Consider the following 13,113-nt stretch of genomic DNA (forward strand, 5'->3'; position numbering starts at 1 on the left):
TTGCAGGAAAATTTTACCTGGAATGCTCTAGATGAAAGTCAGCGAGTACAGAGATGTACCCTCTCTAATGAGGCAAGGTATGTTTTGCAAAGACACCCCAGTGTATACTTGGTAGCACATCTTGACCTTTAAATGTGTTTTTAGATAGGAATTCTGACAGCCAATGATAAAAATAAAAAAAAATATATATATCACTTGTCTGTAACAAACACCCTGACACAATCATCTGGGTATTTTGCAGTACAACACCAGGCAAGTAACAAGCCCTTTATAGGTTTCACTTTTACACGTTCTCTTTCCTGGGCTCTGCTCTAGTGGGCTGCTCTTTCCCCCAGACACCACCAGTGTGCTGGAATGTCCATGTGCAGAGGGATCTGGACAGGCTGGATCGATGGCCAGCAGCATGAGGGTCAACAAGGCCAAGGGTTGGGTCTGCCCTTGGATCACAACAAGCCCAGGCAGCACAGCCTGTGAGGTAAGGGGAAAGGAGGAACCCAGTCCTGCAACAGCAGCCACAGAACTCCAGTCTCCTGTTTGTGTGCTTAAGTCTGTCAAGCTTTCTCAGAAATGCATTATTTTTGATGAATATGGGGGTGAATGGGTGCATCATCATGCTTCTCAGTAAAGCAAATCAATAGGAAACTTGGTTCGGTTTGGGAAGGTGAAATGAAAAGAATGGGTGCTTCAATAAAATTCAAATAGAAGTCACATTAAAAGATCCTTACAAAAAACACTGGCATTTAAATAGTTATTAATGTTTCATTGCAAATCCTCCTCACTAAAACAAGATTGCAATAACAGCACAATAAAAATAAGACAGTAAAGTGATTCTTTGTTCACACTGAAGAGATAAGACTTAAATGTTGTCTTTATTGCTAGCCCTTCAGCATCCATTCCCTTCATCAGCCTGAGCTCCCTCAGCTAAATTTGACTTGCTTCAGTAGTGATTCCTAAACAAATTACTACTTTAAGACAAAATCAATACAAAATACTTATGAAATAAAAAGTATTATTAGAACTTCACACCATAATTCATATATCAAAATAAATGCATGCATTTTAAACGGGATATTAAAAAGGAGATTTCAACACGGAAGAAACACACAAATGTCAAGGTTCAGGATTAATGTTCATTACTAAAAATCTTTGAAATTGCTATTAAGTACGTTATGATATCTTAAAAAGTCTGACAATTAAAAAACCTCTTGAACTTTTAATAAACCTCTTTCTTCTAGCACCACGTTGATACTTGGCTGACGGGTTTTTCCCTTGCTTGGTTGACACATTTTTGCTTTCATTAAAAGCTTAAGTAACACTGTATCACAGAAGGACTTGTTCAAGAAACATCCCTTATTGCAGTTGCTTTCTAAGAGAGCTTGAAATTTCCATTATGAGTTCCCAGGGCTTAGCAAATTGCTCATAATTCAAAGGAATCAAGCCACTGAGAGCTGAGTATCTAAGCTGACTGCTAAAAAGCCATTTGAGTTTGTAGATATGACAGTGTAACTCACATTAGTGTCTAAAACTATGTTTAACAAAACAGATTTTTTTTAATCATTAACTTGCTCATATTTATAAGTCTATATTTATAGGTCTAACAACTGAATTTTTATTATTTTAAAATGTGCTCCTTCACTACTAAGTAAATAAAGCTGACTGAAATGCTGGCAGTCTAACTGAAATGACACTTGAAATGACAAAGCTTCAAAAATTGGAGTTTCATGTTATGTGCCATTGCCCAACTCTTTAACAGCAACGAAAAACTTCTGCCTTGGCCGTCACAAGGGAAATTTAAACCCCAATAAACAAAGCCCCTAATTTGGTTTCTGCAAGTGAGAGAGATACAATGCACTAACTTTTCTCACTTCAGCTCCTTAACCCAGCCAATACAAATTCTTGGAGAGCTTCCCTCACCCAAATGTGGTTTAACGCTTTAATATTCAAACCAAAAATTATAAGTGTTCAAATCAACTTGTTACATGAAGCACGCCAACCATAACTTCTCTGGTTTTAGAGCTGCCAGCTGCACAGATTTTAGAAAAATAAAAATAATTACATGTGCAATACAAAACTGTGAACTTGCCCTTGCTTACCATTTAAATAAGCATTCTGATTAAGCAAAGACAGGGAAACCTGACATTTTCTCTTTCCAGATGTGACATCTCTACCAAGTTCATTTAGATAATAAAGTATTTCATCATTGCACAGGGTAAGCTGAATGGAGGTTTTGTTTCTGTTTGTCCTAGATCCTAGATAACTGTTCTAAATATGAGTAGAAAAGGTATGTTTTTAATGTATCACAATTATATTTCCCAATTCTCAACCACTTGAAAAGCAGTACAAGACAAAACCATCTTTTAAAAGTTGTGCATGATCATTTTCCAATTCACACACTGGAATGGCTGCTGGAAGACAATTCCTCACCCCTTCACAGCCATAGGAGTTTTCCACGTATAGGAGACCTTGCCTGGGGAGTCTCCAACAGCCAAGTGTAAAAATATTTTAGCTCTTGTGAGTGTTGAGAAGTTGGACTTGTTAACAATTAAGTACTTCAAAATACTAAAATTATTACCACATAGCTTCATATAAAGAGATTTTACCCCTCTCTCAGGGAGGTCTGCCAGGTCAGAAATTTTACATTCAAACTCAGAACTACATTTCTGCATGCTGCTTCTTTGAGGAATATGAAGAAGCTTAATGAAATAAAATTTTAAAATATTTCCTGATTTTTTCTCTTTTCTATGAGGATATATGAATTACCCCCTTTCCACAAAAACTTGTAACTGAAGAACTTCTAGTTCCAGTTACAAGCACTGCATTAAGCTCCTCTCCACATTTCTATATGAAAGCTCTTATTGGACCTGGGCTATATTCCCACTTTTCTAGTCCCTAGTCCTTCTCAGGCATGAACTCTTTCTATCAGGCCACTTGCTGTATGTACTGCAAGTTTTCCTGCCATGTACCTACCCTAAGGACAGGGCATTTCCCCCACTGCTCCCTCCCAGACAGAAAACCCTCAGTGTGAAAAAGAAACCCAGCTTCTGTTTGAAATGAAAGAAGTCAAATGTCTGCATTCTGGTCATTGAAGAATACTGCCATCACCTGATTTTCCTTGAAGCCATGTTGGTTCAAGCAGCACTTCATAAATTGTTCCTTAATCTGAATTTCTAGAAGGAATTATATTTAAGCCTTCCAACTTGGCTTAGCATTTTCTCTCTGGGCTGCCAGGATATTTTCCTCACTGAAAAAATAGCTAAGCCTCTGTTAAGCACAACATCAGTAGAAGAATAATTCTGCTGTCCAGAATGAACAACAGGGGATTCAAGTTCCTGTGTCAAAGTTCTACTTGTTTTCTCACAAAGTCCACTCCAAAACTTTTATCATTAATAGTTCCTCCACACACTACAATTAAGTTGCTGGTTTTTGCTCTCATTGGGAACATATTTACTCTAATATTCTTCTGCAAAGTAAAGCTAACAGGATGTAGATAATCTGATATTTCACTGTCATAAGAACACCTCTGAGAACGCCTCCTTGTTACATTGAAACCATTTAAAAATAAACTCTATTTGTTCCCAAATAAGCAGTATTTTCTTCCAACAATCATTTGACAAAGCTTCACAGGAATGAAAAAGAAAGAAATACACATACATCTCAGCATGAGCTTACTCCATTGCACTTCCAGGGACTAGGACAAAGAATAAAGAATCCTTCTTAGATAACTAGGTGGGGAAAAAAAAGCAATGGATTTATACAGCTGCGCTTCTCTTAATTCTACCTCAAATATTTACACCACCGTGGCTAAGTTGAAGTATAAAATGGAAAAGTGAGTCAAAAAGTAATAAACAGTCTAATAATTAAACAGTAGCTGTCTAAGGAATAAGAATTTACTGTAAAGCAAAAAATAAATATTTCCTCAACCTGAGGTTGGCCAGCACCTTAATTTGGAGCTCATGTCCCCAAGCATTCTCCTTCTTTCCTTCAGCCTCAGTAGCCTCCCCTTTCCACTGCTACTGCACCACGAACAGATCCCTCCCCCAAGAATTGTGCCCTGTGTGCTCAAAACCACACTTCCCCCTTGGATGAGAATGGGGAGCATTCACTGCAACCATGCCGACCCTGGACACACAGTGGCCCCCCCAGCAGGGCCAGACACCACAGGGCAACCCTGGCACCAGCCTGGCTGTGGCTTCCAGCCCAGGAATAAAGAACTGAGCAGTGACCAGCCTAAAAGCAGGTCTTTAAATCAGAGATGGTCTCCTCACTAGTTACATCTACAAAGCTGGCCATTGAAGCCTTGAATGTGTCCTACTTCCTACTCATTGAATGGGTTCTTCTTCCCCAAAATCTATGCAACACTCAGGTATTCAAATACATCTCCTGGAAGCTTTCTGTAAGCTACAAGGTGATAAAGCAAACTATAAATTTGTAACAGCAGCAGTAGAGCCTGAAGATCTCACCCATTTCTGTAACTCAGCCCTTTCTAAAGCAGCCTTCAACCTTAGGAAGAATTAAAAACCACCCAGTTGCTAACAAGGTTATAACAGACTATTACAACCCTATTACAACAAGAATTTCCATTACTGTTCAGACTGGTCCCCTTGAAGGGCTGGAAGACTTTTGCTTATGAGTCAAAGAACCATTACATGAAATAGCACTCCTCCTGTGTGCTCAGGATAGTGTTAGATGACTGCCAAAGGGGAGAATATGGAAATAAAATCACCAAAAATATCTGCACTCATGTTTCTCTTTGGCTTGGTAGCAGCTTCTTGAAAATATAGGATAACAAGTGATAGCTTCTGTTGTCCAACTTGTCTCTTACCCACTAAACGACTTAACAGATAGAGTTGTGAAATAATAATGATGTCTCTGAGACAGTGGGAACTGAAAATACATCTGTCTCTCTCATTGGTACTGAAAACACCATCGTGGATCTTATTTTCAGCATATCTCAGACATGATTATCTTTCAGATTTTTGTTCTTCCTCCTCTGGAATAACTGTACTTCTCCCATCTGTGCACAGTGACTCGTTCTGATCAAAATGTAACAGATCACACAAGGTACAGGACGGGACACCATTTTGCTGATTTGATCAGTGAACTCTCACCTTTACATTACCTCTGTACAGGGACTCTTTTCCATTGGAGCCAAGGTTTCCTAACCATTATCTAGACAGCTGTCTAACTACCTCTCATGCAGCAACTTGCTTTTATTGCTCTTTTACTGTTTTTTTTCATGTTATCTTTCCTCTCGATCAATAAGCTACTTAGGTAGCCCACAAATGATTTCATCAGTTTACCATTTTAAAATAAATTATATTATTTTAAACAGTATTCACTCAGCTGTCACAGAGACATGTCTGTAGCCTGCACTGGGTCCATTTCATAAGAGCTACCTCTAAATGAGAAGCTTTCTCATAGTTTGAAAAAGCAACAGACAGCATATCCATGTCCAACCCAGCAGCTACTACCCACCACCAGGAAACCTCACACACTTTTGCATCCTCAAGAGTCTGGCCCTATTGCATCAGTCTGGTGGCCTTCACATCCACACTGAAACCCAGATGAAGATTTTACACCTCTCTGTTATAGCAGGACTAAACCCAGGAAGAGTAAGGAAGTGGCCAAGAAAATGAAAACAATCTTAAGGGTCAAAGATACTTTTCTTCCAGGGTACCGAAGTTTTTGGCAAATTTACTTATTTCTACAACCTTCAACAAGAATGATCAGAAAAAGACAGCACTCAAAGCAAAAAGATGCTACTGGAAAAGCAGATATGTGTGCCTGGGGAAACAAATATTAACAAAGAAGTGCAGCTGTGTAAAGAAACATTGAAAAATAAATGAAATTAATTATTTCTTTGCCAAAGACTCAATACTGATGATTTTGTTCAATAGTTTAGAATTCTATATGCAAGGTATTTCATATTGATTTACAGTATATCAAACCTGGTATGAAGTACTAGATATTTTAAAAGCAAAAAAGGTTAAAAGCAAAGTTGTTTCTTTTGAGGGACTGAGAGAACAGTAAAATTATTCTTAGTAATAAAACCAAAAATACAGGCACAGCTTCATAACTGTAATGTGAAATGCTTAATTAAAAGATTCCTGTTGGTGAGTAGAACTCTACCCACTTCAAGGCATAACATGAAAACAGGAAAAGCACTGAATTTGAATACAGATTTTTATCTAACAAAGATTCCCTAAGTGGGTAACATTTAGAACACATGGAGTCAAAGATTGCTGCATTAGAGAGGAGGAGGATTAGATGGTGGAGCAAAAGGATTATGAAATGTGATTCTCTGACAAGGCACCTCTGTATATTCTGCTGTCCAAGTGAGTGACAGCAGCTCCACAGAGACTGACTGACCTATTCTGCTGCCCAACAGCATCCACCCCTGGTAAACAGTAGAGCCATTCAACAAACTCATTCTTACCTGAATGCATAATTCCACTTGAATGCATGTCCCTAGCCCCAAATTCCCTAAGTACTTAGATTTATTTTATGTACAGGAATCATAAGACAAAACTGGAGGGGATAGCCAGCCCTAAAAAAGTCTTCCCATGGAAAGTAAGTGATTTATTGCCCAGCTGTCCTGACAACAGTGCAAGGAAGAAGCCCAAACCACATGACTTGAACCTCAGTCAGGAATAAATCCTGTAATTAATTATCATCCCGAGCCAAGGAGAATTTAGTGTGTAAGCACCACTTCATAATCCAGCTGCTTTAAATTTTCAGTGTTCGCATTAAAATCAATTGAGCCATTAATAATTAACTGAAATACTTATTAACAATTACGAACCAGAAGAAATGAAACTGGAATATTTTGTGACACGTATTACTCTATATCAATAATCTCCCCAAGACAACTCCTCATGAATCTCATTACTTGAATTAGAAATACATTAAGAGCTTAGCAATCTTTCTAGTAACATACTCAAATCACTTAGAGGAACCATCTGCTGTCCTCACCTCTATAGGGAGTGAAAACATAACAATCACTCAATGTTTTGGTTAAACATCTCATTATTCTGTGCACCCAAAAGAAGAAAACTAGAAAAGCTTCCTAGAGCAAGAATTAGCAGAGTTAAGAATTAAAATGCCTCCAGGAAAAAAAACAAAAAACAAAGTACAGATCAAGTATAGCCTTGCAACTAAAATATGCATGTCAGAATTAAGCTGTAACACATAGATTAAAGAATCTTTGGTCTATACTACATATAAGAGTATGAAAAATACCAGGACAGCAGAGCCCAAAAAGATCACTTAATTACAAAGAGAATAGAGACAATGAAAAACTAAAGAAGAGGATCTGTTTTCAAAACCCATGAATGACAGAAGCTAGGCAAAAAAAGTACATAAATAGAGAAGTAGAGGAAAAGCTGCAAAGGAGATTCACACACAAAGTAATTAGAATTCCTGGGCTTGCTTACCGCATATTCCTCTGGTGTAACCTTTAGAACATCAAATACCACTGCATCAAAGCTCTTCTTCAGTTCAGCTGAACCCTTGTCACTCAAGGACTCAGAGCTGCTACTCTTCTGCAGAAACAAAAAAAACAAACAACCACTGAGGATATTCTGGACCCTTCCTCTTCTTTTTGTCTTCTCTTTTTTACACTCCCAAAAGCAAAATTTCTGTTCAAACGTCATTGATCACATAATTTTTCTATTGAATAAATTACCAATTCAAATTGAGTCACAGAACGCACTTCATCCTGACACGGACTGCAAAACATCAGACCCTCAAAGTGACATCTGGATTTCTACGGATTTCCTTCTAGCTGAGGGAGGGCAGGGCTAGATTAGATATTAGGAGGAAGTTCTTTGCTGTGAGAGTGGTGAGGCCCTGGCACAGGGTGCCCAGAGAAGCTGTGGCTGCCCCATCCCTGGAAGTGTCCAAGGCCAGGCTGGACACAGCCTGGAACAGTCTGGGATAGTCGAAGGTGTTCCTGCCCATGGCAGGGGGTGGCGCTAGATGGGCTCGATCTTCTCTTCCAATCCCAGTAATTCCATGATTTCAAAGCAATTCCTCCAAACACAACAGTTATATTTCAATGCATAATTAAATTCCAATTTTATTGACAGGAAAGGTAATAACAGCAACAATATAAACAAAAGCAATACAGTCACACTGAATTTCAAACGGAAAGAATATCACAACGGTAAGGAAAAAGACAAGGTCTGCCTCAAAGGAATAGTTATCAATTCTCTTCCTTTTTCTCTTAAAAATGTGGAAGCTTACAAAAATTACACTGGGCTACATGTGTTCCTGTTGAAGACATTTAGCAGAAGGAATTTAAGCATTGTTTTTAAATTCTAGTAATTCACATCTGCAAAAATACCAGATCCTAGGATATCACTCTATGAACATTTATCTACAAAATAAAGATTTTGCTTCCCTGCAAAATACAAATGTGATTCAAAAAAATTAGCACTTTATATTGGTTTCATATATGGTTTTCACATTAAAGCAATACATCTATGTTATGAGCAATCACTTCCTCTAGCACATGGATGCAGATCTTCATTGCTGAAGTTGTGTCAGGGGAGGTTAGGCTTGGGTAGTAGGAAAAGTTTATTCCCCCAGAGGTGGCTGGGCACTGAAGAGGCTCCCCAGGCAATGTCCCCAGGGCTGCCAGAGCCCCAGAAGGGTTTGGATAACACACCCAGGGATGCACAGGATAGGATTGTTGGGGTGGCCAACACAATCAAGGTCCTCTCTCTGACAGTCTGTGACATTTTACAGCTCATGTTGCAAGCGTTCAAGACCGTGGACATGGATCCTTGAGAATTCAGCCAGCTGAAATAAACTCATGTCCATTTTCAAGCACTTTTGTTATAAGGACACATTGTAAAGAAAATGCTTATTTAATAATGATGTCCACTTTTAATTAGATTGTGAGAGTACAATCTCTCTGAAAAATCTGCCTTTGAAAACACCACCAAAAACTCCAAACAAGACAGGCATTTGCAATATGATTAACATTTCAGTTACAAGTCCTCTTTCCTACTTCTTAGTCAAGATTTAAAATAAAACCAAAAAACACTTGCTCAAAGTAAATTCATGTAATTTTGCCAAAATATATTTTAGTCAATTTTATCAGACATTGCATAAACATTCAAGACTATTTTGCTATGTAAAAAGGTTGCTTTCTGCCAAGAAAATTTCTCAGGTGCACACCAAAAACTAGTCAATGATTCACAAAGGGGATCAATGTCAAAAGTCAATGATGCAATTATAAGGGAAGTAAAGAATCTATATAAAAACAAACAATGGTCTTGGAGACTGATGCCAGCTTTCTTGACAATAGTTGTGAAATTGTGGTGGAGATTGTTTGGTTCCTTTTGGTAACACAAGGCCCCAATTTTCTTTTCACCTTGTTTGTGGTGCTCCCCATTTCCATAGGCAAGTGCATACCACACATAGCTGCTATCAAAACTCATCTGTAAATAAACAAAACATCTTCAGTACAGTCCAGAGATTTGGGAAGGAAGCAACTACAGTCAGGACTTTGTAGCTCTCATCACACTGACTTTGCAGTATTCTAATTTCAGCCCAAGCCTCTTCCTTAACAAGTGGATGACAAATGGAAAACTACATTTGCTGCAAACTAACAGGCAGCAGCAGCAGAGGCCAATCTCCACTGCTTGGCTGATGCACACACTCAACTCACAAGCTGTTTGTTTCTAGAGGGCAGAAGCTTTGACGGGCAGGAGGGACCCCTACCTATACCAGAACATAGCCCAAGAGATTTAGGGAACAACTTTATTCCACTGCTGCTGTGTCAGACTGCTCCTCAGTACACACACACAAGTACCTGTCAAAGAAAAGAACATTTCCCACCGGCCTTGCCAACCCAGCTTAACGTGCTAAGAGCATCTATTCTTGTTAAAACTTGAAAAGAAAAGCTTTCTTGTCTAGATGTGATGGAAGAGAACATGGAAAAAGACAGCTTTGGCTATGGTATATGCAAGTTCATGCTCTACTTTGGTATGCCAAGTTCAGGACTTAATATTTTATTCACACTAAACTGGAGTATATGAAAACAACACACAGAACAAGAATCTGTTGGATGAGAGCTGTTAAAAGAAAATCTTACATTTCAGTGCAGTTCAAGTGAAAATTGAGTACTTAGTTGCCCAGTAACTGAGGTTTTCAGTCCTTACCTCTGAGGCAGTGGCTGCAATATTAACACTGCTGGACTGTCCGTTCATTAGGTCCATACTGCCCACACCATTAATCTTCGGCCCTACATTTACAGCAGCAGCATCATCTCCAAGGCAACCGAACAACCATTCCTACAAAGAGCAAAAAGGTGTCAGAAACCACTTCCTGCAGGGGTTTTATTCAAGATTCAGTGCCTAAAATCCTTAACAAAAACAAAGGACTTCCAAAATGGCTACACCACTCTGAGGTCCAAACTTTAGATCCTAATCTGTATTTTAAAATTACCTACATTAAAACCAACATAAACAACTGATGGTTCCATTAAGATCCATCAGTTACTGGCAGTATTGACTTACCATATTCTTTTCCCCAATTATTTCTCTATGCCAGGAATCAATATGTAAATATATACAGTAGCCCTAACAAATTGAGATCTGGAACATCAGTTCACATATGATGTTTTTCCTTCTTTAAAAATCAACTTTTACCAACTTTAAAAAGTATATTCCAGATGTTAACTCTATTAGGTAACTTCAACAAGGTATTATCCAATCACTTTCTATCTTACAGGACTCTTCACCAGCTTCAAGCCAAAATTATTACATTGAAAGCAATTAAAAGCACAAGTGGAATTTATACTTTTCTTCACAAATGTCCCAAACTATTGCTTAGTAAAAAAACCCTAAACAGAAAAACACACAAAGGAAAACTCCACACACTGACTTTAAATGTATCCTTGCATGAATATTATGACTTTTCAGAGAAAAGGCTGCAAAGAAATGGAAGCCTTTGGAGCTGGGTAGTGTTACTGTTTTTATAGTGGATGCCAGAGTGTTACAGAATAAAAATTGGTTTGTGCTTAAATTAATGAGCTGTTAGTGCCCTCTAGTGTGAAAACTATTATAAATCAGCTTCCATGGATCTGTCTATAGCACACATGACTGCTTCCAAAGTTGCTGCTGTTTATGAAATTCACTTTTGGTTTGTAGTTTAATTCAGCTATTGCATGGTCTGAAAATAAATGGACAGTGACAGGTAACTGGGTAATTCCACATGACAAAACAGTATTACAGCAGTTCATACTTAATGCCTCTATGGCATTAAATAAACTAATCTGAAAAGCTGTATCTCCAAGTGACCTAAACCAAGTATGTCAAACAGACAAGCCTGGAAGGAAAGAAACTGCAATACTTAAATAAGAAAATATCCTAAAATAAATCAATATTAGGCAATAAAATATCCTCAAATTTTAAAGTGTCACATTAAGAATGCAATACAGAAAGGAAAGCAATGAAAGACAGTAATGTGGCAAATGTCAGTCAAACTCTACAGCTTCCAGGTATTTCTGAGTATTACCAGTTCCATCTGAGCTGTGCTTCTGCAGTTCAGGAAAGCCACCCACATTCTACCCTTTATTGTTTTGGGAAAAGTGAGGGAACTGCCTCATTCCCAGGACAGAGGATGCTACATTTCACTTTCATGTTACACTCCCCGCCCATGAGGTTTAATTAACACCGATTCCTCCACTACAAATGCAATTAACTGCACATAAGATTTAAGTTACAGACCACATAAAGAAAAAAATCTCATCTCTGGCTTCTGAGCGTCACTGCTGTCCTGTCCTTCCCTATCTCAATTACCCTTCAGATTTTCTTGTGGAGTATTGCCAAATGCACAGCTCCCCAATGCCTTCTCCTACAGCTTTTTCATTTACTGAAGGAAAAAGCACAGAAATAAAACTCTGATGCGTTGCAAGTTTCATTTATGCAGTGACAGTAGAGGACAGAGGTATCACATCTTCAAAACCAGTTTCAGGTCTCCCACATGCTCAAAATGGTACATTTATCCCAAAGTAATCTCCTCTGCTAAGAAACCTCTACTCTTTCAAAATTTGGGGTTTTTTTTAAACACTGCTTTTTTTAGGAAAGTTGATGCTTTGTATGATACAGCTATGGAGGGTAAGAGTAAATTGTGTAATCTTAAATTAAGGTTATATATTCCACCCTTGGCTCACATTGGTTTCAATTGTTCCCCTTCCCAATATGAATGGGAGGCAGAAAGGGAAAGAATTAATTAGGGATGTCCTTCTGTGCAAGGAAAAATAAAAACCTGAGCTCTGGGGGCTTTTTTTTTTTTTTTTTTGAGGTATTTGGATGGTGCTAATTAAAAGAAATTACACACATCATAGAAGCCTATGGAGTTGGCAGCTCAGCCTCACACCAACAAGAGCAAACTAATTCCTCCATCAGCAATTGTTAAAGCCCAGTTCCCTCCACAATGACTCTCACATCACCCACAGAACTTCCTCCTCATGATTCCTCATGATTCCAACTTTCCACCTCAGAGGATCTGCCTGGAAGGCACAGCAGTGCTGCACACTGATCCAGGTTTTCTTTTTCTACCTGGTTACTGTGACGGGAATTGAGAGAACTCTGTCTCTTAGTTAGGTGTGGGCCACCATGCTGAGAAGTGACTTCTGTGAGGCACACAAACATTGGTTTGTTTTTAATTTCTTTTTTTATAATAAGTAGAAAATCACTTAGAAAAAACAAAGCTGTCCACACAATGATAATTTTGTGCCCATTGCTGCATTACAAGAGTATGTCTGAATACATATATACTTTTTCACACTTTGTGGAGATACAGTAAGGAGCTGAATTAGTACTCAACTGCTATAAATATATATTTATCAACTGTAAAGTTCCCGAATTTGCAACCTTTACCATGTTTTCATGTCCAGCAGCTTTTGAAAGTATATCACCACTCCCATAACAGAAACAGTCACAGCAACAGTTTTGGTCAATGTGCCACTTGAGACAAATACTGAAAAAATCCTCACACCGGAATAACTACATCATTTGCTTCCTATACCATCCTTCCGCTCAACACCAAAATATTCTGTGAACAGCAATACCAGAAAGTGATCAAGAGCAGAGAAGTTCA

The 13,113-nt window shown here is 38.4% G+C and overlaps 1 protein-coding gene across 4 annotated transcripts in view; it reads right to left on the reverse strand.

Annotated features, from left to right (window-relative positions):
• The window catches only part of RALGPS2 (Ral GEF with PH domain and SH3 binding motif 2), a 109,012-nt gene that overhangs the window by 75,938 nt on the left and 19,961 nt on the right, over positions 1-13,113 (reverse strand). For all 4 annotated transcript variants that reach the window (XM_088170333.1, XM_014874766.2, XM_088170334.1 and 1 more), the window contains exons 2-3: positions 10,170-10,301; positions 7,434-7,541 (exon numbers count right to left, since the gene is read on the reverse strand). In XM_088170333.1, coding sequence (XP_088026459.1) covers positions 7,434-7,541; positions 10,170-10,226 — 165 coding nt within the window. In that variant the 5' untranslated portion in view covers positions 10,227-10,301. The remainder of the gene's footprint in view (positions 1-7,433; positions 7,542-10,169; positions 10,302-13,113) is intronic.

The sequence above is a fragment of the Sturnus vulgaris genome, chromosome 9 (assembly GCF_052056855.1).
Source record: "Sturnus vulgaris isolate bStuVul1 chromosome 9, bStuVul1.hap1, whole genome shotgun sequence".
Taxonomy (NCBI): Eukaryota; Metazoa; Chordata; class Aves; order Passeriformes; family Sturnidae; genus Sturnus; species Sturnus vulgaris.